General features: G+C 50.5%; 2 protein-coding genes across 2 annotated transcripts; one reads left to right on the forward strand and one right to left on the reverse strand.

The window, feature by feature from the left end:
* Positions 1-74: 74 nt before the first annotated feature.
* Positions 75-2,614, forward strand: LOC122378505. The gene is made up of 3 exons (XM_043359615.1): positions 75-263; positions 540-704; positions 1,355-2,614. Exons 1-3 carry the CDS (start codon positions 221-223, stop codon positions 2,185-2,187), a joined length of 1,041 nt encoding a protein of 346 aa, XP_043215550.1. The 5' UTR covers positions 75-220; the 3' UTR covers positions 2,188-2,614.
* Positions 2,615-3,104: 490 nt separating this feature from the next.
* LOC122378504 (nascent polypeptide-associated complex subunit alpha, muscle-specific form-like) lies at positions 3,105-19,282 on the reverse strand. Its single transcript, XM_043359613.1, has 4 exons — positions 19,111-19,282; positions 7,293-7,374; positions 4,937-5,204; positions 3,105-4,632 (listed from the first exon to the last, which is right to left on the reverse strand). Exons 2-4 carry the CDS (start codon positions 7,365-7,367, stop codon positions 3,728-3,730), a joined length of 1,248 nt encoding a protein of 415 aa, XP_043215548.1. The 5' UTR covers positions 7,368-7,374; positions 19,111-19,282; the 3' UTR covers positions 3,105-3,727.
* Positions 19,283-26,781: the final 7,499 nt, after the last annotated feature.

Raw genomic sequence — 26,781 nt, forward strand, 5'->3', positions numbered from 1 at the left:
AATAAAAGTTCAGTTTATAGCTCTTTTTAGCAATACAATACTGACGCGTCAATGACAAAAAAGGCGGAAACTTTTTTGTGGAGATTGGAGTGGGATTGGAATAAAAAAATGGTTCATGATTGTGTTGGGTTTCTGTGTTCTTTGGAATTGTTATTGAAATGTGTTAGAATCAATGCTACCTATAATTTTTTCCTTTCCAGTAAGATATTGAAAAATAATAATGCCAGAGTCTCTGTTTAGCGAGATATGTCTGGATGAAGTTGGTACGTGGCATTTTTTTGATCTGAATTGAATCTTAACCATCATCAGAACTCTGGCTTATGTGGAGTTGATGCTGAGTTGAAATATTTGCCATGGATTTTTCGCCACAAAGTTTTTAAGTGGCCTCTTTTTTACATGTTTTCATGATATTTGTCATGTAAAGCACAGTCATTCCATATCAATATGTTGTTCTCTATATTTACCATGAGTCACGCTCTCACGCAAATTGCTGAAACTATCTTGATGTTATAAGATAATTCCTGCCATCCCTGTGCCAGGTTTTCTCGGCTCACAGTGCTCCGTGGAAGAGTGCCGCAGTGCAGATGATACTGGCGATTCAAGTTGCACGACACTGGATCGTGTCAGCATCACTGTTCCCTACAGCAATGCCAGCTTTGGTCTGAGACTGCTGCTGAGTGCAGACAACCTGGAGCTGGCCCCAGGTCAGTTGAGTGTTTGTGTCATGAGTGATCTGTTGGTGTAGAGAAAGTTAGGGTCATTGGATATCAAATTTAACCTCTTGTTGTTTTGGGTTGTTGCACCATTATTACTTCTCAGTGGATGAGAATGGAGTCATCCGTTGCATTTCATTAGAGTTAACTTGCTGTCACCTACCAGTGGCCTTTGAAGTAGGGCTGCATCAGTTAGGATATCTTGATTTAAAATGGCTATTTAATTTATCAGAATAGCACTTAACTAGTATATGTCATTATCAACAGCCTTTGGTCTCCATAGTCTGTGTACAGGAAATGATTGTCATGTGACTTTTTGTATAATAATATTGCCTGCATTTGTTAGCACATCATTTCAGCCCCCCCCCCCCCGCCCATTCGCTAGCTATGTGACGTGATTGATTGTTCATTTGAGCTAACTGCCTTAAACATATTTAGTTGTTATGGATGGATGTTCTTACAGTCTGTCACATACAGCTTGTTGCACTTCTGAATTGATGTACCTAAATGACTTTGCGCCATTAACCAGACACCAGTTATTGATTAATTAGATAGCAATAATCTGATAACAGACTGATTACTGGCCGGGCATACCGTGTTCGTTCTACTGGCATATCTACGTTTTGCCGCGGTGTCGGCAGATTTCATTTTCGACGACCCCACGTTTCTGTCGAGCTGCGACGCCGCCGATCTGGAGAAGTTGGTGCCGGCGCTGCGCGACTGGCGCCGCCTCTCTGACCTGCCGGCTCTGCTGCGTCAGCTACTCACCGCCTACAAGTCGCACGTGGTGAGTCGGCTAACCCCCGGCGGAGCCCTCTTGGACGGCTACAGCCAGCTGCTGGCTGAACTCGGGCCGGACGCCCTCGAGCCGATGGTGGCCGCCGGAGAGGTGCGCCCGGCGCTGTACGTGCTGGTCCGCCTCCCGCTGGACCTGTCGACCCTCTGGGAGCGGCCACCGCCGGGCCGGCGGCCGTGCGCGCTGCTGCTGCTCAAAGCCACGGAGAACGGTGGCGTCAAGGCGCGTCTGCGGCTGTCCCCGGCGCTGGCGGCGCTGGCGACTGACTGTCGGCTACCGCCGCCGGCCAGCCGGCCACTCACCGAGTACGTACAGCTGGTTACCGAGCTCACCCAGCGCCAACTCCAGGAGGGCTCGGACGCGGGCCGGGCGCGCCGGCTGCTGGTGGCCGCACTGGTCACCGCCGCGCCCGACCGTCTGCTGGACCTGAGCGCCGACTGCAGCCGCATATCGCTGCGATGGGACGGGGCCGTGGCTGAGCTGCTGCTGGCTGCCTACCCGCGCCGCCCGGCCACCCTCTGTCTGGCGTCGACAGCCGGCCGGTGGCGGCGCGAGGTGCCCCTGACGCTGTCGCACTCTGCGCCAGTGCCAGAGGTGGTGGACATGATCCTGGACAAGGTGGAGGAGCTGCTGAAGGGCGTAGACCGGGATTCGGACTCGGATGAGAGCCTCCTCTGAGAGATATTGGGAGAGATATAGGGATTCGTGGTGCCCATTTCGAAGTCAGTACCTGTGAAGCGAAGACTTTCAGTGCGTTCTTTTTTGTATGGAGTTTGTAGCTTTGTGATGTGTTCGGACGTGATGATATGCGATGATCCAGCGATGCAATGAATGTGCTGGCGTTAGATGCAGATGCTAAATGTACTTTAAGTGTTCTTTTTCATCCATCCATCCATCAATCCATCCATCCATCCATCCATCCATCCATCCATCCATCCATCCATCCATCCATCCATCCATCCATCAATTTCATATGTATTGGATAATTAATGAGTGTGATATTTCATGCATCCAAGCTTTTTCTGCAGCACTATCTTTCTGGCTCTCAGAGTGTCTTAATGCATCGATTTATATACTAAACCTTGATATATAAAAACTGGCCTTATTTCTATTGTATTTTTCACATCGGTATTTAAGGAAACCACTCACATGAAAATTAGCACATGACAGTACATGACGGTACAACATTTAAAGGCTCTGGTACATAAGAGTCAACGGGTGCAGACGGGCTTGTAAACAGACTCACTTGATATCTGTTCTTATTCTTATCTTACCGTGATCATTGTAGCTCAACTCTGGAGCCTTTCCATCGCTACTCTGTGATATGTTGCCACTTACTTATCCTATTAGTTGGTTATTAGTGCTTGACATTTCTCCGTATTACATTTGAGAACGACGAAGATATGATTTGTAATTAACTCGAGCTAACTGAAGAGTGAAATATGCAACCGAAGCCAGTACATTGATGAGAAAATGGAGAATAGATGTCATGTTTAACGTTCATCTTAGGCATGAGAGCTTGTCACCTAACTAGATTACCATATCAGTCGTTCCTACAGATTTCATTCCCTAAGCTCGCCAGTGACGTTTGAATCCCATTCTTAGAAGTCAGTTCTTCTTCCTTTGAATCTGTCTATTGGATACTGATAGCATTTGACAGAGGTCTCGTAACCCTCGTTCAAGGAGGCAAAAATCTAGTGGCGAAGTTACGAAGAAAACGAATTTCTTATTTTAGGTTATTTTTAGTTTTAAGTCGCTCCTCGTAAACTTCATGTGATATTCTTGTGATGCCTGCAGCATCAGTAGTATTCCTCTTCGTACCATCTTTGTGTGCTTTGTCTCTGAGTAAGATGAAGATCCTTTATGATATGACCATACGATATGACCATTACGTCGACGAATATGCAGCGTCGCCGACTCAGTACAATCAGAGCTTCACTCACATACATGAATGGATCTCAACTGACCTACACATCGAGCTTCATGCGACTTCGGAACAATGTGTCGTCTGTGACGAACAGTTCTACACCGATCTTACTGAGCGAAGAATTTCTTCACTGACTTTATCTAAACACGGTTTCATCGACATCGTCTCTGGGTCGGCAGAGCTTCACCGTCTCAAAGTTTACTACGGTTCACCGTTTCGGTGTGAACAGAGCTTCACCTGCTCAAAGTTTACACAGGATCACCGTTTCGGTGTGAACAGAGCTTTACCTGTTCATCTCAGCACAGAGACGCACGGGAAGCAGCTGTCCCACCGTGTGATGAGCGCCGCCAGACAGCGGGGGCAGCGGGGGTCGGTGCCGGGCACACTCCGCAGCGCTGGCCTCCAGCCTCCGCCGACCGCCCGCACACTCTGACGCCGGCCGGCGGGCGGGCGCGGCGGCGGCGGCGGCTCTGGGCGTACCTTCCGAGCCGGAAACCGCACCTTCCTTCCGACCCCTCGCGGCCGAGATGGTTTATTGCCAGCTGGAGGGCTGGGGAGGCTCTTGTTGAGTCGTTCGAACCGGCTAAGCCCCTGTCGGGGCTCCTGTCGCGGCAGCTCCGGCCGAGCCGGGAAGAATGTCCCTCGGAAGTTGGGCGCCTGCTGTCGTCTGGCGGCTGGCCGGCGCAGCGGGGCCTCCTGGGTGAGGCCTGGCCTGACCTGTGGCGCCACCTGGGGTACCACCGAGGGCCTGCTCCGTGGCGCCGCCTTGGGTTGGGCCGCCGTACGACCCAGTGCTGCCACCTGTGTTAGCAGAGCGGGCACTGCAGGTGACACTGGCGACTGACGGCTGCGGGGCTCGACTCCGACCGCTCCGGGACGCCGAGGGCTTCCATCCGCCGCCGGTCGCTGCCTGGACTCGCGTGTTGAGATCTGCACCAGATCCAGCAGAGTTTGTCCCACCTCCGCCACTGGGAGTGCTCGAACGGGTGCCCGCTGGGAGGGAGTCGCCGCCCGGGAGACGGTCGGCCGCTGCGACTGGGGACGGGTAAACGGTGACCGGCGCGGAGCGGGGTTACTGGAGGCGGGGTTGAGTGACCTCTGTGGTGACACCAGCGGCTCCAGCGGCGCTCTCGAGACCGCAAACTGCGACTGAGAAGATTTGGTCGGAGTGGTGCGTGTCTCCTGCTTCGTCGACTCTGAAACAAAAGTTTTCATTTCGTCATGTTCCTTCTACAGTATATAGAATGAGGAGCCTTCCTCCTTGTACATTATGTTATTCGAGCAACAATCGTCATAGTTGGTGCAAGGAGGTAGTTACATGAGGTGTTCTGCTGTCTGCTTGTTATGTAGCTCATTATTTTATCAGCCTTGTAATCCGGTGCTGTTCCGCTCGTGTACATTCTCATGTCCGTGAAGTATTCTCTGACACTAAATAATGCATCAAAGACCGTGTTACATGGCACACCTGCTAACTATTATCCTCTCCTTTTTCTCACTGACCTGCTCCCTGCTCCTCCCGGCCAATCAGCTCGTTGAGCGCGTAGTAGCGCGGCGATTCTGCACAGTCCACTCGGAACTCGTGATCGCAGACCAGGAACTGCTGGTGGAACCGGGTCCCGGGCGGACAGGAGAAGTCGAACTGGCGTCCTCCGGGAGCGCACAGTGTGTACGAGCTGCAGTCGTCGGCCAGGTCGGCGTAGTAGCCCCCGGAGCGACTCAGACACACCGACTCTTCGCCGTTAGACGTCAGAAGGTTATCGGATATGAACTGAAACAGAGAAATCGTGTGAGCTGAAACAATGTTTCGGTGAAATTGAAACATAACAGCCCGCTGCAACTAAAACATACGGCCGAGAAAACGAAATTTAACGAAGCGCAATGAAACTGAAAATTACGGACGACTGGTCTGGGAGCATGCGTGAGCCGTTAGCAACTATGCGATTTGTGCACTTTTCAGCCATCCGTTGGTGGGTGAACGACACAGAGTTGAGAGTTATGAATACAGAAGATTAAAGTTTTGTTTTCATAGCTGACATCAATAAATGGCATATGTCGTCCTCGTCGTGGTCGGATAGGTTTGTCTATGGTCTAATACAGATTTATTGCCAATAGGTTTGTCTATTATCCAACAGGGTAATAGACAAACCAAATAGACAACAGGTAAATAGACATTATAGCTCCCCACTTGCGCGTGGAGAACATGTCCGAAATAACGCAGAAAGGGCACGATTTGTGCATTGGGAACGAGTCGCAATGGGAGGCGGGTCGGAAGGCGATATCAGCGCCCCACAGCATCACGAAAGGGGGCGGCATCGAGTAACGTTTACCAGCGGAACGGGCCGAACGGGATGGAGGGGCGGGCCGCGCAGAACTATATAATCAAGCGTACGGCGTCGGATAGTGACTAACAGTTAACACATACCAAGGCACTTGGTAAATGGCAATTAGTGCATAACTGCACATTGCGAAGCAAGGCCAGCAGTTTTGCCGTTGCTGAGAAGACCAGGCGGTTTGCTGAGTGGCTGAATAGCTTTATTATCGGAGATCCGGATCATCACGTTTGCATTTGCAGTGATCATCTAAGCTGCGTATAGTTTAATGTTTCCTTTTCGGGAGGGGGCGTAGCAATGGTTTATCTTGATAGACAGTCATGTCCAGCGTTTCTTGATGGGTGTATTTATGTGTAAGTTAGGTATAATTTATTTACTCCCTCCACGTCCACACATCTGGCACTTTGCTCTCTGACAGGCTTGGCTGGATCACATTAATCACTGATGGACATATTTTGTGCGAATCTCGCCGACAAATTCGCTCATCATGGTTTAGCTTCACTCCTAAACACGCTCTTTCAGGTGTCAAAAGGCTTTCAGAAAATCATCCCCCAAATAACCAACGATTTTCCGCAGTCGTCGAGCATTCAGAGGTCACATTTCCATTTGTCACCCGGGCCGGGCTGTTTGGAGCTGCGTTTGACGGCGGCTGTATCCGTACCATTATGCGCTACCACCCGTCTGTCGGACAATTCAGGCGCGGCCGAGCTGACGTGAGTCAGTGACGCAGCATAATACAGGATAAGCGGCGCTTCCGCCTCGCTGGAGCACCCCCGGGCCTGCCTCTGGGTGGTGGTGACCCTGCCCGACCCGTGTCAGCCACCGACGCCCCCGCTGGCCGCTGCCATCGACGCCCCCTCCACCGACGCGACGGTGCGGAAGGGTACCAGCCCAAGCCTTGCGGCAGGGATGGACGCGACACCGGCTGATATACCTACGCCGGGCGAGGGCGGACCACAGCAGCAGGATGTGTGCTGACCTTGTGGGAGAGGCGGCGACCCCGGACCGCCATTACGACCACGTCAGCTGGGGAGACGCGGGCGGTGAGCGCGGCGGCTCTTACACACCTGGGTGATTACACGGCGGGTGTGGGGCGACCGGTGACCCTTCGTCGGGTTCGGACGGGCTGATGAATTGATCTAATAACCAACGTTTTGGCGTTGAACGACTTTTCCAAATGTTATGTTATTGATTATTTCGTTAATTATGAAATCATTCGCACTTATTTAAAAAGATATGCTATAGAGTCAGACTTTATTATAGGCTGCAGAGTGTGAAAAAAATGTGTTCGATATCTCTTAGTTTGTATTTTAAGTTTTGATGAGAAACATTTTTCTTAAATAATTTTTCCTACAACACTTTAGCGTGGATATTATAGTTTTGTCGGATTCTTTTTTCACGAGAAAACGTTCCTTGAAGGTGGTCCGTGACTGTTTCTACCTAACGGTCGAGTATGTAAAGCCTAAAAGTCGTCGCTTGCAGTTCAAATCCAAACGAAGGAAGATAGAATCGGTTATTGATATCACCTGTTGAGCGGAAGCTCGTCGCAGTCCGGTCAGCGTGCAGAGAAGGAGAAACGAGCGCCACAAATGAGGCGCCATGGCTCATCTGAAACAGAAAGAACGGGATGTCATTGATAGACAGTCGTAGGAGATAACAATGAGCAGTGGTGGATACTGGATACCATTCTAACAAGATATTTGGCAGTTTGGTGAATGTGACAGTGATTTCCTGCTATGACAGATCCGTCACTTTCTACCGATGCTCGTAAGAGGCTGAGCCTAATGTGTTTTTTATGGAGAAACATGTAGGCATGCAATGCATCGTTGAATAAAATGTGAATATTGTAAACAAAGAAATATGCCGTTAGTTAATTGACTGCAGAGTAATTGAGTGTATCAGTGTAACGCCTTTCTCTGAAGTAGTTAAGATTCTCACGCCGTTCAGTCTATTTCACCGATGATATTATTGATTCGGGGAGGGTTTTTACGGGAGACCACTCCGTTGTCAGTCTTTGCGACATCGCCAGATTCCTGCCGCAGCCGCCCATCACCGAACGTGGACCGGCTCATTCCCGTCGTGTTTGGACCGAACCACATTCTTCAGTCACTCCATTCAGCCCCAGTCCGCTCACAAAAAGTTCGCCAGTGTCAGCAGTACCTAAGCTGCACCAAATTCCCACAGACCCTTTGTCGCGCTGTTTATTGTTGAGGGTGCTTGTGAATTCACCAAATGGTCCCGTAATATAACCGGATTGGCACTTATACGTTCATGCTGCCGGATTTAGCCGCGCTCGAGTTCGCCATGTCCGGTATTGTAAGTTATCACTCAATGTGACGTACTGCCTTTGTTTCCGAATAGAAGATAAACAATGCGAAGGCCTTTTGATGACCAGTAGCACTCGCGGAGCTTCAAAGTGGTGCTCAGGCGCTGTTAACGTGAGCTGATATGGCTTTGTTTTGAATGGAGAGGTCGCGACGAGTCATAATAGCTTACTTTGACTTCTGTTTGCCCGTCAGAAGCGAGCACTGGGGTACTGCCACTTCAGCCTGCCAATCAAAATGCGTAGTTAACACGGGTAATTTGTGTTCTCATGGTCAGACATTCGGCGAAGAACGGTTATTCGGGCGATAATTACGTTTTTAGCCAGTAAAGCAGACAAAGACTCAGCACCTAAAGCATCTGTATGACGTGAGAATATGAATCGTCGAATTCCCAGCCCGTTTCCGATGCTCAGTTTTTGGGGGAGAATTTCCGAACCTTGCGTTCACTGACCATAAGGTCGTCCAGCTTGCTGCGTTTCTGTGCGGCAATGCGGTCACTCATTGCAAAATGGGACACGCGTCGGCATGCGTCCCGTCTGATCAGCGGCTAAGCTCGGCTGATCAGCGGCTCGAGATCGGCTGATCCAGTGGGAAATGTGGGTGGAAGGTGGCCCATCTCATATGCTGTCTGCTTGGAATATGTGCATGCTTTGTATTATAGGATTGTTTGATGGGATTTAAGTACATCTTGAAGTTAGATGTTATTCGGCCATATGATTTACATGATATCCGAACACGTGTTTACGGAACACGCTCACCGGTAAACAGAGCTCATTGTGTACTTGTAGGATGTATGGTACCGACCTATGCTATCCAAGCGCACCCATCGTAAAGGATTTTGGACCGAAGGTTAAACACATCGCGTGGAGACGAGCTACTACCAACAATTTACCAACGTTCTAGCACCTAGCCTCTGTAAAGCAATTACCGACGTGCAATCACTTGCCGATAAATCGGTTACTATTCTTTGCTTGTATGTTGTATCACTTGTATGCAAGTGAAGCGAAATATTTTCACTAATACAACTTGTTTCGGCCGTCATCCTTTCACTCGTGGGCGTTGGCAACATCGATAACGCCTGGAGATATGGTATGTAAATGCAAGGCAGTTTGCAATTCACCGATAGCTTCGTGCATCATGGTCGTTTATTACACAACTGATGCTTACAAAATGTGATTCGATTCGTAAGACTATCGGAGACATGTAGATCTAAAGTCTCGATATACCGTCCATGGTCACTATATTGTTCGGTCTATGATGCCAGCAGGTTCCATGCCAAGGCAGACACGTAGAGCCTATCGTATTCGTATTATGTATTCGTCGAAGGAAAATTCGACATACAACACATATGTACATAATGGCTCAGGCACGGAATGAATCTCGATACTTGTAACCTCGTGTAATGTCACAGTATACTGCAATGATGCGATGCTAGCTAAATCGTACACATCATGATGAGACCAATGATGGTCTTATCGACCTCTATGAGAGAAAACGATGCATTTTATTTGATGCATTTAAATGAAAACGGAGACGGTTTAACTCGGTAGCTGCTTGTCTGAAGGAATGTTTCTTGAAAGTAGAGTATGTTTCTTGTAAGCTGGCAACTTTTCGCTGAGGAAGTTTGTTAAAAGCCTTTGATCTGTGAAAAAGTGACATTTTTCAGTGAACAGATGATCCGAGTAGAGCAGAGAGCAGAGACATTTACTCACAGGACTTAAGCCCTGATTATCCTGCTATGCCATGTCACTGTTAACCACTTCTTTTAACTTTTCAGTTTCTGAAAGTATGCAGTCATTCGGCATTGCACTCATTCACAGAACCGTTTATCTTTAGGCCAATGCCACTTTCTGGAATATCACCGACTTGTGACCATTCACCGGACTCTGGGGATGTGGCGCGCTTCCCGGCCACTTTTTGTGGCCGGTGCGCCACATTGCCCGCTGTCCGGGCAACCCCATTGCCCAACTGGTGAGATTGGCGGGCGGCGGGCGGGGCGGGCCGGCCGGATGGGCCGCCGCGCCGGGGCGGGCGGGCGGCGCGTGTCACTTAGGTCGCCGGGTCACGGGCTCATCGCTGATGGGTCCGGCCGCCAGCCACGTCGGGATCGTCCCCGCGGCGCCGTGACCGCCGCAGCGCCGATACCGCGCCTAATGATGGCCACCAGGCGACGATGGAGCCGCCGGAAAGCAGGGCGGAGTTGGATGGGGACGGTGGAGTTATTAGAGTCGTGAAGTCACCGCGCGAGGTGAAAGAGTTGTTAGATGATCTGGGAGCAGTATGTTTCCTCTGCCGTGTTGTGTTGCTGTTGTTTTTTATTTTTCAATGTCGCAACGTAGAGCAACGTGTTCTATGGCTCAGCTGAGTCATGGGCGAATCGCTGGCGCTGCCCTGTTTCTGTTTTCCCATTGGTACCATACTTTTCTAAGGTAAGGTTTTCCAACCTCCATCTACCAACTCATTGGTTTAATTTCCCTCACGTCCGAGGAGCAGTTTTTAGCCCTTAGTTCTGTAGTATGCTCGACATTTACTATACTGGCGACTGGTGACATAGCAGAAAGTACTGCTGCCTCGGGGTCACATATATTTTCCACATGACACTTCAGTTCACAGCCGCCCTAAAACCAGCAATATGCCGGTAAAACGCTGCTGTTACCAGCTGTTACTCTGATTATGAGCCATAACTGTCACTTCAACAGCTCTTGCCAGTCAGCACTAGGCACGGCTGACACGACTGTCCCATATATCTATTCACGGATATTGACCCAAGGCAATCCGCAGCGAGACAGCCATAGACTACCGTCACACTACCGTTTACCTTTGGACGCCGAGGTGCACGCACTGCGACTGCCGGGGCGCCCTCAAGGCCGCGTGATAACGTTACGATGACAGCCAGTGAAATATGGCCCGATGCGTGAGACCGGTATACAAAGAGCGAATGGCGCTCGCTGCCTTCGATGGCATCGCAAGTAGATAGAGCGAGCAGCGCACGCGATATCAGGAGCCGTGTGTGACCTCAAAGGAAGACTGAGTCTGTGTTTGTGTAAATACACGGAGCGAACGGTCTCTGGAATGAGACTGAAGCCATCGGCTGACTTGACCGGCTGGATAGTCTATTTAACCAATCTGGTAGGGAGACTGCAATCACGCACATAAGGATAACACTCCTCTGATACGGAGACTGCGACTGCACACATAAACATAACACTCCTTATCCACTCTGTTCTCGAGACTGTGACTGCGCACATGAAAATAACACTATCCACTCGGGATGGGAGACTGCGAGTACGCACAAAAAGGTAACACCGTCCACTCTGGCCGTGCGACTGCGACTACGCACAGAAAGGTAACTTGCTATACGCTGCGAAGTCGACGCGTGATAGGTACTTGCAAATATGTAGCGTGCAAAAACCGAGGGAGCTGCCACTGGTAACTCTGCAGTGTCTTTGAACAGACTGGCGCTGCGGCTCCGGAGCAGGCCACTTCAGTCACCGCCGCAGCAGTGCTTCAGACCAGATTGAGCCATTCTCGGACACCGCCACGGCGGTCGGGCGCCGGTTACCCATCTGTCGTGGAGAGGGAAAACGGAGCCGTTCGGCACCCCGTGGCTTGTTTACCGGTTCTGGGTGGTGAGTAGGATGTTTAGTGACTTAGGGCGGGTCCGGTCTCGCGTTTGGTATCTGGTGCGATTAGTTACGTTCTATGGCGTGGGAGGGATTGAGCAATGCGATCGGATGGATGGTTCCTGGTCCAGGGAGTAGTTGTCAGCTGAGCTATTTGGAGCTGAACGCGCTGGAGTTACGTGGGGAACGAGCAGGCATGTGGCGAACGCGAAAAGCCGCAAACGCTCACCGGTCGCTCATTTATCAGCTCAACCTCGACACGGAATCTTTATGATAGTGAGTTACAGAGGTTCTGAACATGTTTCCCGCAGCAAGCGAATCACATGATCGTTCTTGCAAAATGACAACAATTGCTGAATGCCTCCACATGTGACCCAATATTTAAATATGTAATGTTGACAGCCGAAATATGTGAGCTCGTGGGGGATGCACGAGTGACCTCGATGGTTTCGGAGGTAGACATTGGCCATCGTCCATGCAGGACCGCAAACGGAAACGTGGCCACAACTGAGTGATAAATCGTAATAAATATTCCGTGACGTGCGATTGCGATTGTCTGGTTGCAACTACAATGAGTGTGCTCTATTGCGGATGGCTAAAAATAGGCACAAGTCAATCACTGTATTGTGTCATTGTCAATCGATGTCTGCGTGAGAATGCCACTGGAAACAAACTTACAAGAGGGTTGACGCTTAGCGAAATAGCCTGACGCAACAAGGCAAACGTGGTAAACCATATCTTCCGGGAACAACTACTCCGATGAAATACCCAAGTATTTGAGGGGCCCGAAGCCTGTCCGTCGGTATCTTGAGAGATTTTCATTACCATTTCCTGACATTGAATGGCAAGTGACCGAACAATGGCATGCATGGTCACAAAGGGGGCCGGGGGGGGGGCTTACCCTCAGCTGTCAGATCTCGCCACTGATAGAGACATGTGCCTATTCTTCTCCGAAAGCAGCTCTAACCGCGCTCTTAGGAATTTACGTAGGTAAGCAAAAGGATTCTGATCATTGCATTCATGAAGCTTAGGTAAGTGCTGCCCTTGGTAATACTTAATGCCATAGTTCTTGGAACATTAAAAGCAGTTCATCATTCTACTTGACAGTTCTAAACCTAACTCATGTCGTGATCAGCCACTGATCGCTATCCGACCGCAATATCTATTACCCTGCGTACGCAAGGAGTACACGACTCTGACAGTTTAACTGGACACGCCCTATTGTCTAAACGCATTGACCCGGCGAATTCTTCTTCCTAAGTATCGCGAATGCCAACAGCGCCTATTTAACAACCGATGCGCATACCTCGGTACTGTCGTAAACGTTTTTGCGAACGGCGTCGGTTGGAATCGCAAACACGATGCGGCGATTTCTGACGATGTTCCGATAGCGCCGAAATGGTCCCAAAATGGAGAGAAACCGCGATCATCTCAGTTCTATCAACTCTGGCGTAAGCCCACCCTTCGGTCGAGTCGGAATGACAGAGAAACCGTCACAGGCCTGAACTTAGCGCCCATGTCCCGTGACAGAGACCTACTCAAACGTGTCAGTTATGCTTGTTAGACCATGACGCTTAGGTAGTGATTCGTGAGGCTGTTATTTTAAAATGATAAATTGATTATGTTTGCCTTTTTATCATTGCCGCTAGCCTTTAAATATGCTGCGACAAACGTGAGCTAAATTTACTTTTGCATGTTTCATTAAAAATTCTGCACCTGATTTTTAACGGCCATAGATCCATCCTACAGTCTTTTGGACAGTGAATGGATACGGCGAGACTGATAAACAGGTTCTTATTGTATAAACGGTTCAAACCTTCCCCGCTCCTTCCAATACCTACCAGCTCTCAGCCATTACATTTGCTCCTAAACCATATGTCGCCCACTGCGTGTCGGTTTGATGCTGCACCTTTTATACAAGCATAACACAGTGTGCCTCGGTAGTACCTTTATAATGTAAACTTTCAAACCACTAGTTTCAACTCACGCCTGACCGTGACCATGGTCCCATTAGTTCACCGAGATCAAGCAGATGAGCCTGTCAACATCTCTGTGTAAAGAAAAACAGACGGCATTAAGGCTGCTCTTTAGATCCGTTTATAACAGCTCGGATGTCCAATTAGTCCTCTCAGTGACGGCCTAAACTGCTGATCTTTGGGCCAAAGCGTGACGCTCAGCACCAGCACACACAAAGGTTGAGGCCGTTAAATTGTTGTGGCGCCGGCGTGGCATTTGTAAAGGCCACGTTCGTGTTTAAATGGCCGGAGAACAGAGCATATGCGATGACGCTCATCAGGTGCCGGGCAATTGTAATGTCAGTCCGACGCTCGGACGGGTCAGTTTCCCAACCGGGGCGGCCTCAGAGAGGTGACACGCGGCGCTCGATCTGACCGCAGTCGGCCCGCGCAGATCGAGACATGCGGAGACGTGGTCACAGTGCGTGTCAGGGTCAGTTCAAACACATACAAATCACCCGTGTCTTCTGGTTCGGGATGGAGAAGGTCGAGGGCACGATGATAGGGATGTTTTGTTTGTTCGGGACGAGCGGAATGGGTTTTGATAAATTTGTTGAAATGTTTTTTCTTTCTTGCGGTTATGCTACGGGCATCCACAAGTGAAAAGCACTAATTTTTGTGATGTTTGTACTTTCGACATTACAGACTTTCGCTTACATTCATCTCATAAACAGCGCCGCGAAAGTGGAACATACTGACGGGCAAAAGTTGTATCTTACCCCTTTCCCTTCCTGAAGTCACCTCTTGGGCCACGAACCGAGGGAGGCGGCAATGAGCCTGACGCATCCGTTCAAGTTCAAGCATCCGTTCAAGGGCGTCCCAAGTCTCCCCCTCCCGAATCCCGCCCAGCAGATTTGAAAAAGAAAAAAATGTTTGCCTTCATGGTCGGGTGAAGAAGCAAGGGACACTCCTAGCGGCTGCATCCATGCCTCGTACCGCACCAACTGACCACAATGAAATGCTAATGGCATTATAACCGCCTTAATTAAATACACGACCGCATTGTTACTGCTGCATCGTGATTGCTAATCGTTCTGAAAGCCACACCAACATATCCCATTGTGAGGAATGGCTTGGTAGTCATGCAGGTGCTATTCTAAAAGCCTTGGGCTTCATCTAGGGCAAGGAAGATTGAATGGGGTACTTAATTCCCCATTAAGGCTGACACATGTGGTCACCTCATAATGGATAATGTCTAGGCCACGCCTAAGCCCTAAGTGACGGAACGTCCTTATTTAAATAAGCATCGTGTGATGTGGATGACATCGCCTCTTTATGCTTGGATTCTCTGCCACAAACTCACACGATCGATCGTATTTCGTAATGCGACTTCCCGCGCCCGAGTCGACCACGCCTTCCAGTCAGCCGCAGTCGCACGTCCAATCAGACTGTATCGATACCTCACATCGGCCCCGAGTCTGCTCCTATAGGTGACATACATATCGCGATGAGTATTGTACTCATGGATGGAACGCCTGCCTGTCGAATGTCTTGGACTTCGATGAGGCATGAACTTGGAATTTTCTAATAGACACCCAAAAACGTCGTGCGCTTGTCGAATGTGCAATGGTTTTGAAACGTCGTTGACTTTATCTATCAGAACGTCAAGCCCACTTCGTTTTTGTTCTGAAGTAGAGCACTTGGCACTCAAATGTGACACAGGCCGCCTGTCTTTTGCTCATAACAAGTGCTCCCAAAGACATATGTAAACGTCACTGAGACGTGCGGTGCTGACCCTTGAGACCCGCACACACAGTCTCCGGATCTACACACGTTGTGGGCAGTGTTCGTGCTCTTCCATACCCTCTGTCACAGTCGCCTCTCCTCTCCTCGGTCACGGTAATGTGACCCGACCTCAACACCCAGTCCGGGACCATGGTGAAACGTCCTGCTCTGTCCTGTACCGTCCCCCGGGGCCGAGATGTCCGGTGTTACATCGTGTCGTGATGCGACACAGTGACACCGGCGGCGGCGAAAGTGACGCGCTGGTGACGAACAGCGTCACGGCTGCCTGCGTCTTCACTCTTCTTCGCCGCAGCGTGAACAATTTATGACGCTCTTTGTTGTCACCTAGAAGTGCATTATATGCGAATTCGGTGTTGCATTATACGACTTTGGAGCTCAGGAAAGTTCGCTAGCATTATACTGCATCTCATATGCAGACGAAAATGCAAGAAATGCTCTACATAAGCGACACTTCTTGTAGAACTGAAACGAGACAATAGAATGACATCCTTTCGATCGTCTGGACACTCGGGTTACAGGTCAGACCTCTGTCCGACCGATCTGGGTAATCCGCGGTGATCCCAGCTCGCCTTCCCGGCCACTCACATGCACCTTTTATCCAGATCTCTATCTCCACCCTGCTCTGTCAAAGGGTAAGCTTCTTAGCCCAGATGACCCCTGTACACGGGTGTAATTCCTTTCTACATACCAAACTCTGGCGCATGGTTCAGGCGTAGTCTGTGCTTGCCACACGGGTCAAACTGACAAAGTGCACTGATGGAAAGGTCAACGACTTTGGTGGACAGCATCGTGACCCAACGGTGCGTTAGTCGTGACACTGTAGTATGTGCGTCGATATTACTGCCAATAGAAGACGACCCAGTCTAAGACGAATTGAACTGCACCGTCATGATCCGCATGACACAAATTGGTGCTCGCATCAGGTTACTATTAAGCATGAATTATGTCATGCCATTGATCTTCACTTAAATAAATCATACTTGACTTACCTGATATTAAGATAAAAATATTTTCATACCTGAAACCAGTGGCGGATCCAAGGGGGGGTCACATGGGTCATGGCCCCCCCTTGAGGCCCGGGGGCCCCAAGACCTGCCAGGGGCACCACCGGCCTATCAGGGGTATCACAGTCCTGACAGGGGCACCACAGGACCGCCAGGGGCACCACGAGCCTGGTGCCCCTGGGCCCTGACAGGACTGTAACGCCCCTGACAAGCCTGAAGTGTCCCCGGCAGGCACGTGGTGCCCCTGACAGGCCTGAGGCGCCCGTGCAAGGCCGGTGGTGCCCCTGGCAGGCCTGTGGTGTCCATGGCAGGCCTGTGGTGCCCTTGCTAGGCCTCTGGTGCCCCTGACAGGCTTGCGGTGCCCCTGGAAGGACTGTGGTGTCCCTGGGCCCTGACAAGCCTGAGGTGCCCCTGACAGGCCCGTGGTGCCCTTGTTAGGCCTGTGGTGCCCCTGGCAGGCCTCTGGTGCCCTTGCTAGGCCGCTGGTACCCCGGCGCCCGGAGAGGACTGGTGCCCCTGAAAAGTTTGAAGTGCCCCTCGGCAGGCCCGTGGTGCCCCTGACAGGCCCAAGGTGCCCCTGCGAGGCCGGTGGTGCCCCTGGCAGACCTCTGGTGCCCCTGGCAGGTCTGTGGTGCCCCTGGCAGGTCTGTGGCGCCCCTGGCAGACCTGTGTTGACTGGTGCCCCTGCTAGGTCGCTGGTGCCCCTCACAGACCTGTGGTGCCCCTGGGCCTTGATAAGCCTGAGATGCCTGGCTATGACAGGCTCGTGGTGCCCCTGATAGACCAGTGGTGCCCTTGCTAGGCCTGTAGTGCCCCTGGCAGGCCTCTGGTGCCCCTGCTACCCCTGCTACCCCTGCCGCCCGGAGAGGACTATGGTGCCCCTGAAAAGCCTGAAGTGCCTCTCGACAGGCCCGTGGTGCCCCTGACAGGCCCAAGTTACCCCTGCGAGGTCGGTGGTGCTCCTGGCAGGCCTCTGGTGCCCCTGGCAGGTCTGTGGTGCCCCTGGCAGGCCTGTGTTGACTGGTGCCCCTGCTAGGCCGCTGGTGCCCCTCACAGGCCTGCGGTGCCCCTGGAAGGACTGTGGTGCCCCTGCCCCTAGGGGTGCTCATGGGCCCAACAGGCCCGTTGTGCCCCTGACAGGCCTGTCGTGTATACTTGCTAGACCTGTGGTGCCCCTGCTTCCTGGCAGGCCTGTGGTGCCCCTGGCGGGCCTGTGGCGCCCCTACAAGGCCGTAGGTGCCCCTGACAGGTTTGTGGTGTCCCTGGAAGGACTTTGGTGCCCCTGACAAGCCTGAAGTGTCAAGGACAGACCCTTTAGACGCCAGGGTCAAGTTCGTCGGACTGACAACGATTCGCTTACCTGATAACGTTCCTGGTGAGTACTCACTACTCTGCGTCCACAACATATATACACATAGCACATTCATATATACTTGCTTACAATTGGTAAATGTGGTTGTGGCTAAGAGTTAAGATACTGACTAAAAATAAAAAAAAATAAAAATAAAAAATAAACTGAAGATGGGGGCACCACCAAAATGAAGTGGACGAAATCCGTTGAGTTTTTAATTTTGGGTATAGGTAGGGGCACCACATCGATTCATGACCCTCCCCTTGGAGTTTTCCTGGATCCGCCCCTGCCTGAAACACATTGATTTAGTGGTGTGAAGCATGCTAACTACTGTATGCTGTAAATACCTGTCGCCCCAGCTATTCATTGCTTATTTACAACCCGCGAAAAGCAACATCCTAAAGCAAACGTTTGCGGTGGTGTGCAGCGGAAATCCTATGCGTTCCGCGGTGTTGGCGGTTCGCTTAGAAGCCCAACTCGTCACATATGTCCTCCAAGGTCACGTGCTCATCAGTCGTCATAAGGAAGGCATGGCACGCGGCGCGGCGCATCTAATTAGCATCCGACTCCTTGAAGGCCGACCCAAGAAGGTGTGGAGTGGGGGCTGTGTGAGAATTATGCAGTGGAATGAACGGTCTGTGCCGTATCGCAGAGGCAAGTGATTATAGAGATGCATGTAAAACAATGACATAGGCATAGTTGATGTTCGTGCCAATAGGGCATTTGATGTTGCAATGCGATGAGTATTTATCGCTTGTGTTATGTAATAATTTATGTAACTATATCATTGATAGTTTTACCTCCGTTTTTTGTCATTTTATCTGCTCCGGTACCTTGGTCATTTTAGTTTGTCCCGAAGCCACTATAATTCCTCCACGTGTCGAGCTACGTGCACGTCCGTAGCTCGTGACGGCTCGCTCGTTTGCACTGAGAAAGACGTTGGCGCACGCTGTCGGACACCCGTCGTAGTGGGAATTCCCCTCTCGAATTAGGTTCATATAATTCACGCTTTGTTTCGCAGACATCATGTTACATATGTATTATCAGTGCGATACCGATCCATTTTCGCACGTATTCTCTTGGAGCAGAGGTCGAACGTTTGCTTGACTTACAGCTTGGCCATGACAATGTCCCTATGCATGTCTTGCTCGATATCAGTGGGCGCATCCAGTGATTCCATACATGTAATTATCCTGCTGATGGCCCAGGAAGTCTCTCCCGAAAAGAAACTCCCCAGAATATCTTTTTACAAGCTTAAGTCTCCCCTCCGTCCCGACCCACCTGCTGTCTCCTCTTCTCCAGTACCGGCGGGCGCCCGGTGGCCCGCAGCTGCCTGTCGTCTCTCACCCGGCTCCAACGGCAGTCTCCGCGCCGCGCCGGCTCACGTGGTGCCCGCCGAACCCACCCGGCCGCACGCCGGCCGCTGACTGCTCTCCGCGGCCACCGCGGCGACCTTCCCGAGGAGCGACCACGCTCCGCCGCTGCCCCCGGCGCCGTAAACACAAACCTCGCGCCGCGGCCGCCCCCTCTCACGGTCAGAGTCGAGGTGCGAGTACCTACCACGGATCTGCGGTGGGGAAGAATGTGTCGGTCGGAGAAACTGCACAGTATTGCACGCTAACACGGCCTGGTGCGCATGCGGGCTCACTGGCGTTGGCAGACAGTGGTGCATCATATTCGCCAGAGCGACTCTGTAAGGGAGTTGGGGAGGAAGAGACACGGGTGGCGTACCGTGCTAGTACCAGGAATGTGAGAAAGTGATGACGTGCTTGGATTACCTGAGAAGAGTGCATGAATGCCTACGTTGGATTTGGCTCGTAGATATCAGGGTGACCTGCAGGTCGCAAGGATCCTATATTTTTAGATTTCGCTACATTTTGGAGCATTGTTTTGCAATGCACTCATAAGCTAAAAATCACATGATCTGCTGCAATTTGTAAACAAAAATTCATTCGCAAAATCATCACAAAATAGAAACAGTTGTCGTCTATTATCCAATTTTATTCTCCGATCATCCATGATTCTAATTGTCATTTGTTTTTCAAACAGTCGTTTTCATCCGTTTCTAGTTAGGTAGATACTAGCCGTTTTCACAACGGGCTATCCGGCGAATGCACCTAATTTGACCAAATCTGCACCTAATCTCTTATATACAGCAATTATCTTCATTTCATGAATTTATTTCAGTGTTTTGATTGATGATAATCTCTGATAATATGGCAAAGGAGGCATATAAGCAATTAGTGCAACCCTAGCTGATAGCTTCTAAGAGATACACTGAGCCTAATTTGACCAAATCTGCGCCTAATCTGAACCAAATGTGCACCAAAGTACCAGATGGCCGTCGTGAAAACGGCTACTAACTAGTTTCGTTTAAAGGCGACATCAGTCAGTTTAACTTATAGCTGAAATATTCCGCCGAGGGTTTTCACATTTTGTCGGCATCAATCATGCCGTTCCAACTGAAATTTGCCAGTGCCATGTAAGGACGAATGGATTGTGCTGTCCAACTTAGGCCGTGTTATGACGCTGAAGCGTCGATCCATTTTGCTTAGTATTCATTGGACAATATTAGGGAACGCATTATGTCATTTCGGGAATAACCCTTACGAATGATAAGTCATTATCTAATTCTTACGCTGATCTAAGCAGTGATCCAATCGTGATTACGAGCGAGCGAGCGCAGCGAGCGAAGTGAGTCTTTTCAATATAACGGAAAAATCTCAGTATGAGCGGCCCGGCCCGGCCCGGCCCGGCCCGGCCTGTAACGCTTTTGAGAGGCTTATATCTCAGCAACCGCTGGACCGATTGGCCTGCGGTCTTTTTTGCTGGGTAGCCCCATCCCTTCTACCCCGTAATTGACTACTTTTGATACATCTCAGTGACCGTCGTGGCACGTGCCACGTGAAAAGTCAAGGGTGTTCAAGCTGTTTTGCAAAAGTAGTGATTTTGAGAGGCTCATATCTCAGCAGCCGCTTGGGCGATTGGCTTGCGGTAATTTTTGTAGGGTAGCAGCATCCCTTCTACCAAAAATAGGATACTCTCGATGCATGTGGGTCACCCCCAGTGCACGTGCAAAATACAACAATAAGAGGTGTCAAATTTGTTCCCATTTTAATAACTCGGTAATTACTGGGGCGATTTCGCTGAAACTTGGCATACAGGTAGGCACCCAGCAGGCAATGCATTCCCATGTGTTGCGGTTAGGGTGCTACTGCACGTGCGCACGTGCAGGGGGCGCTCCCAGATCTCGAGAACGGCTGGGCCGATTGCGCTCAAATTTGGTACACGGTTGGGGACCAGTTAGTAGGGTGCCGTGCAAAAGTCAGTTTGGACCCCGTTTGCACGTGCGCACGTGCAGAATGCCGCTTCCAGATCTCAGGAACGGCTGGGCCGATTGCGTTCAAATTTGGCACACCGCTAGCGACCGGTTAGAAGGGTGCTTTGCACAAGCCCGTTGGAAGTACCCTCTCGCCTTTCCGCACGTGCAGCCTGCAGGGCTCACTATCTCGCTCGCTCGTTCTTCGCCCAAAAGGCGTTTTACTGGTCTAATAAACAAATGCAGTGAGACTGAAGAGTCATGTCTTAATAGTTAATACCCAGGTAAATGCTTATTTGAAATTGTTTTAACGGACTTTCACTGGGTAGTGGGTAAAAGTTATTATTGGTCCCGGTACTCCGACTTGTATTGAAAAGTCTTCGATGGGGCACACGTGTGTACTTCGATGGGGCACTGCACTTCGTGTGCCCCATCGAAGACTTTTCAATACAAGTCGGAGTACCGGGACCAATAATAACTTTTACCCACTACCCAGTGAAAGTCCGTTAAAACAATTTCAAATAAAATAAACAAATGCAGGTTAGATATGAGAGACTCTTTAACATTCAGTACCGGAATAGCTATATCCTCTCTCTCTCCCTCTCTCTCTCTTTCTTTCTCTTTTTATCTCTCTCTCCCTCTTTCTCTCTCTCTTTCTTTCTCTCTCTCTCTCTCTCTCTTTCTCTCTCTCTCTCTCTCTCTCTCTCTCTCTCTCTCTCTCTCTCTCTCTCTCTCTCTCTCTTTCTCTTGAAACCTTCCCGCCACCTCCTTCCTTCAGTTTTGTTCAATGTTTTTTCTCCTTTTATATAACATCAGTCAGACTTTTAAAACTCATGGCGCACTTCTCGGCGGCAAATGAGGAAGCCAGCGTGGCGGTGACTTGCCTGATACCTCAATAGAACAGGAGAGTAACGCTCGTTTGTGGCTGCTCACATGTGACAGCGACAACAAACCCTAAAAAACGGCGACCACTTTGGACGTGACAGACACCGCACCCGGATGGATTTTGGCAAACCTGTGAGACCTTGAGACTGATAAACATACCTATTTTGTGGAGTTCACGGTCCAGAACTGGTAGCTTTGCCTACTTCAATATTTTAAGTTTTAGAAATAGTTTGGAGGTGATATCCTGATCTTAGTTTTACGCTACGTAGATTATAGATAAGTACGTCACAAAATGAAACGAACATTTCCACATGTGGGATTCGTTCTTGTGCGCTGATGCAGTTTTAAATGTATGGTGTTACTAACTATCTGTAAGAATCTTGGGTGTAACTCTCATGTAACTCTCTGTAGCAGTCTCCAGCCATCGCTTGGAGACTGCAACACTCGAATAGGACAGCAACACCACGCGGTGGCTGGAGACTGCAACATCTGTACAGGACAACAACACCAGACAACACATGAATACTGCAACATCTGTACAGGACAGCAACACCAGACAACGCATGGAGACTGCAACATCTGTACAGGACAACAACACCAGACAACACATGAATACTGCAACATCTGTACAGGACAGCAGCACCAGACGACACATGAAGACTGCAACAGCTGTACATACAGGACAGCAACACCAGACAACACATGGAGACTGCAACAGCTGTACAGGACAGCAACACCAGGCGATGGCTGGAGACTGCAACAGCTGTATATTCAGGACAACACCAAGGATGACTGGAGACTGCAACAGCTGTACAAAACGATAGCATCAGGCGGCGGCTGGGGACTGCAACAGCTGTAGACAGCAGCGCCACATGCTGGGAACTGCATCTGCGCGCAAGAGAGAATAACGCTGACGCATGGGGAATACGCAGATCATGCAGGCAATACCGCCTCGTAATAGATAACCACATGCTCGATGGTCACACAGAAGGTAGTTGTTTTCCTATTACTGCCAAATTTCAATGCCACTGGCTAGCATTTCCATGAGAACCAGGCTGCAGGCAAGTATGTATAGGATGAATCAAGGATTTATGGCCGATGACGCCACGCCACTCCATCCGAAACAGATTGGACAGAAGCTGAAAAATGTAAGAGAAGGATTCGTTTTGTGAACGATTAACCCAAATAGCATGCCGGCTTAGATCAGAGTAATAATTACGCAGACACGAACACAAAAAATTACAGCTCTCGAAAGTGAAATTCACTTTCCCACTCATAGTAATGCTCACATAACATTGGTTAGACTGGTCTAGTTATCAGTGCACATGCGATGCAGCACACGCAAACCCGCTGAATAACTCAGCAGACGCGCGTGCCCAACTGGTAGCGGGTCTGGCCATGGCTCATCCTAGCGTTTGTTCCGAGCATAAGACGGTTCAGAGAGCGAAGACGCCTTCTCACCGACTCACGAAACGTTGAGGCGCTGACAGTGTGCATGTCACACCGTCGGGCGCGAGCCGTGCGTGACGTGTGACGCGCGTCACGCCGACCGCGGCTCGGCCACGGCGTGACGACCCCGTGTCGGCGCTGGTCAGAGGTGACGGAGGGTGCAGAGCGGGTGGAAAGAGGGTGAGAGATGATGGGTAGAGGGTTAGGGAACAACAATAGAGTGTTGTGATTTGAGATAACAGAGGAGGAGATGGGAGAGATATTGGGCAGATGGAGACAAAATCTTATCTCTGTGCTAGGGGTTCGAGTAATGACTGGAGATATCTTGCATGGGTGAGCACGTTCGGGTGATGACTGTGTAGTGTGTATCGTTGCACGAACCTACATTACAGATGCACATTGCACAATTGTACTCACTGATGTAAACAGCTGGGACAAAGGTGGTGTAATGCATTTGAAGTTTTGAAATGATATGGGGATAAAATGAAATCTTATTTAACTCTCTGCAAACATTGATCGCTAGTTACTGACCATTGGCCAAGCACCACTGGCACTGACCGTATACCCAGTGTCGGATCATATCATCGATGGCTAAATCTTACAATCCTCCTTCTTATCCCTCGGCCTTGTAACGAACCAGTTCCCACGTTGGATGAACACGTCAATGAGGACGGTGTTCACCCGGATGTTCTGTTAGTGAGCTCAGCGACTCTGCTCCAGTGCTGCAGTCACGCACATCGCAGACACAGAGGTAAAAAAGGACAGCTTCTCAGCAGTCAGAGTCCCAGCAAGTCCCTGCAAAGTGAGCGAGAGACGGATGGCAAAGGCTTGGAGAAGATAGGATATTAAACGAATGCTGGTTAATAACTGATTCTCATACGACTTATGAGTATACGGAAGCTTTGCATGAACAAGCTACTTGTCTGCTTGCTGAGACAAGATACCTTTTATTCATAGGTACTTTTAACACGCGTGACTCTAAATGGCATATGCCACCCTTAACGCGAACAAAGTGTGCATTTTGGTACTTGCATGCACACCACCCAGCCGTCATGTAGTTAAACTCATCCCTTTTAATAAAGCCCGTCTCCAATGCACCACTATGGCGTGGGATGTAAAGGAGGCAAGGTCAGATAATATCGGCATGACGTCACGGTTTGTTTGCTCCGAAAAATCGCTGACCTTGAATAGATCAGATGAGATAATCATTGCACTCCGGCAGGTGAACTGTTGGCAAATGCCGTGCATGCATTTACAACTTCATTTCGTGCAATAACACAGTAGTCAAATGTGTAGTCACGTCATATCCAAATAGATGGAAGTTGCAGCAGCTATTCCTTTCCTCCTCATTCCACGGACGAGTGAGACCTTCAGGTGCGTGGTTTTCCTCATAATCGGCCGCCACTGATAAAGACCACTCGTACTGCAGGCCTAGCTCGGTGATCAGCAAATGATACACCCCCACGCATCTCAACTTCCCAGCTCCTCACGCCGACACACGCACTGGCGGTGCCCACAACGCACGCACGAGTACACACACACACATACACATCACGCCCGTCTAACGGTGCAGCGCATCTCATACGTGAGGTCCTCGCAGTCTGTCGCCCTGTCGAGTCGCTCTCATCATCTCACGATCACAGAAGGATACCAGCACGGCGGCAAAGTTCGGATCAATCTATCATCCACAGCGATCCGGACCTGCAGTGGATCGAATGACGCACTGCCGCTGGTTGCGCAGTATGTGTTGGGATCCAGAGCGGCGCGGTGGGCTGTTTTTGACGCGCTGCCGGTCTGGTGGGAACGAGTTGTCAGCTGTGAGTAGACAGAGCCCACACACCCGTCACGGAATACAAACAAAGCGTCCGACGCCGCGGCCCGGGCTGTCCAGTGCCTGCACGGCCGGACTGAACGGCAACCGCTGTCTGGTACACTACTGATACCTACTGTCGGCACTCGGCTGGTACGTACGTACCACAGTCAACCTGTCCGGTCTGGTACTGCCAGATCCTGTCCGTTCCGTTCTGGTACCTCGCTTCTGTCTGGTGGACAGGTGCCACTCTCAGGCTGAACGGAGCCTGCATGGTTGTCCGGTCCGTCGCTACTGCCGGCTGTTCGGCAGCACACGTCCTGTCCGGCTGTCTGGTATCACGGTCGGGCTGTCCTGTCCAACACGCCGGGGCCCGGCCTCGGACGGGATGTTTAGCGCCATCCTGAAGAGCTCACGAAGCTCCACGTATAAGGACGAGGCAGGCACCGAGTGACTCTGCGAACTGCCGGTTTGGCATCAGTTTATTTGTCCATGCTCTTTGGTCTGCACTCTGCACTCTGCAATCTGCATCGTTATCTTCCTTCCTGGTAGTAGCCTTCCACTTGTTTTAATGCTCCGTCTTCCATTGCCCTTATTTGTATGTTCTTTGTCCAATACATAGATGAAAGTGAAACCTTAATTTGAAATAACCAAATGCTTAGGCATGTAACCTATATTGTAGGTATTTATCAATTATTCATTGTATTACTGGCGACTAAAACGATTAGACAATGGGTTAAACTCTCAATAGGTACTGGAAACCGTTTCATGTCAAACGACCACGATTTTTTTATGTGGAGCGAGAAAATTTCTTTTAGCGTTAATTATTGGGACAATGTATTATACCGTCACTTATAACCATAGCAATGCATCGCATAACTATAAGTATAGCTAAAACGATTGCCTCTATCTCTTGCTAGTGTGGCACGTGTAAGATGGCTCGGGTGCTGTGAACGGTGGAACTGAGTCGGCAGCATTAAAATCATGCCCGACCGACCGCCACAATGCACGTGTAACTGACGACAGCTCGTCGGTCCTCAGGGCAGGGTGTAATTAGCGTCATGAATTACAAACAGCCACGGCGCGGACGGCGCTCGGTCACGCGGACCCGGCGCCGGGACCGGCGGGACGCGCCCCCTGTTTGTGGCTGAGGCGACGGAGGTCGGCCGCGTTCAGGGCCGCCGGCTGTCCCCGACGCGTATCGAACTGGAGCATGTCCCGTGTCGACCGGCGACTTTGGGACACCGCCCTGCGACCTCCCGCTGACCTTCCCGACCCCACGGCGTTATGGAGATCAGACGCAGCGACAAAAGGCCAGGGCGGAACGGGGACGCAGCGTGACACTGGCTGGGGCCATGGACGGTGTCCCAGTGACCGTAGGGTTCGGATACTGGCCTATTATTCTGAAGTTAGGCATTCTGTTTGATCTGAGATAGTCGAACAGGAGCTCTAGGAATGAGGACGGAAGCCTGAAGCTATTGGAGGCTAT

This window comes from Amphibalanus amphitrite, unplaced genomic scaffold (assembly GCF_019059575.1).
Source record: "Amphibalanus amphitrite isolate SeventyFive unplaced genomic scaffold, NRLGWU_Aamphi_draft 000061F_arrow, whole genome shotgun sequence".
NCBI classification, from domain to species: Eukaryota; Metazoa; Arthropoda; class Thecostraca; order Balanomorpha; family Balanidae; genus Amphibalanus; species Amphibalanus amphitrite.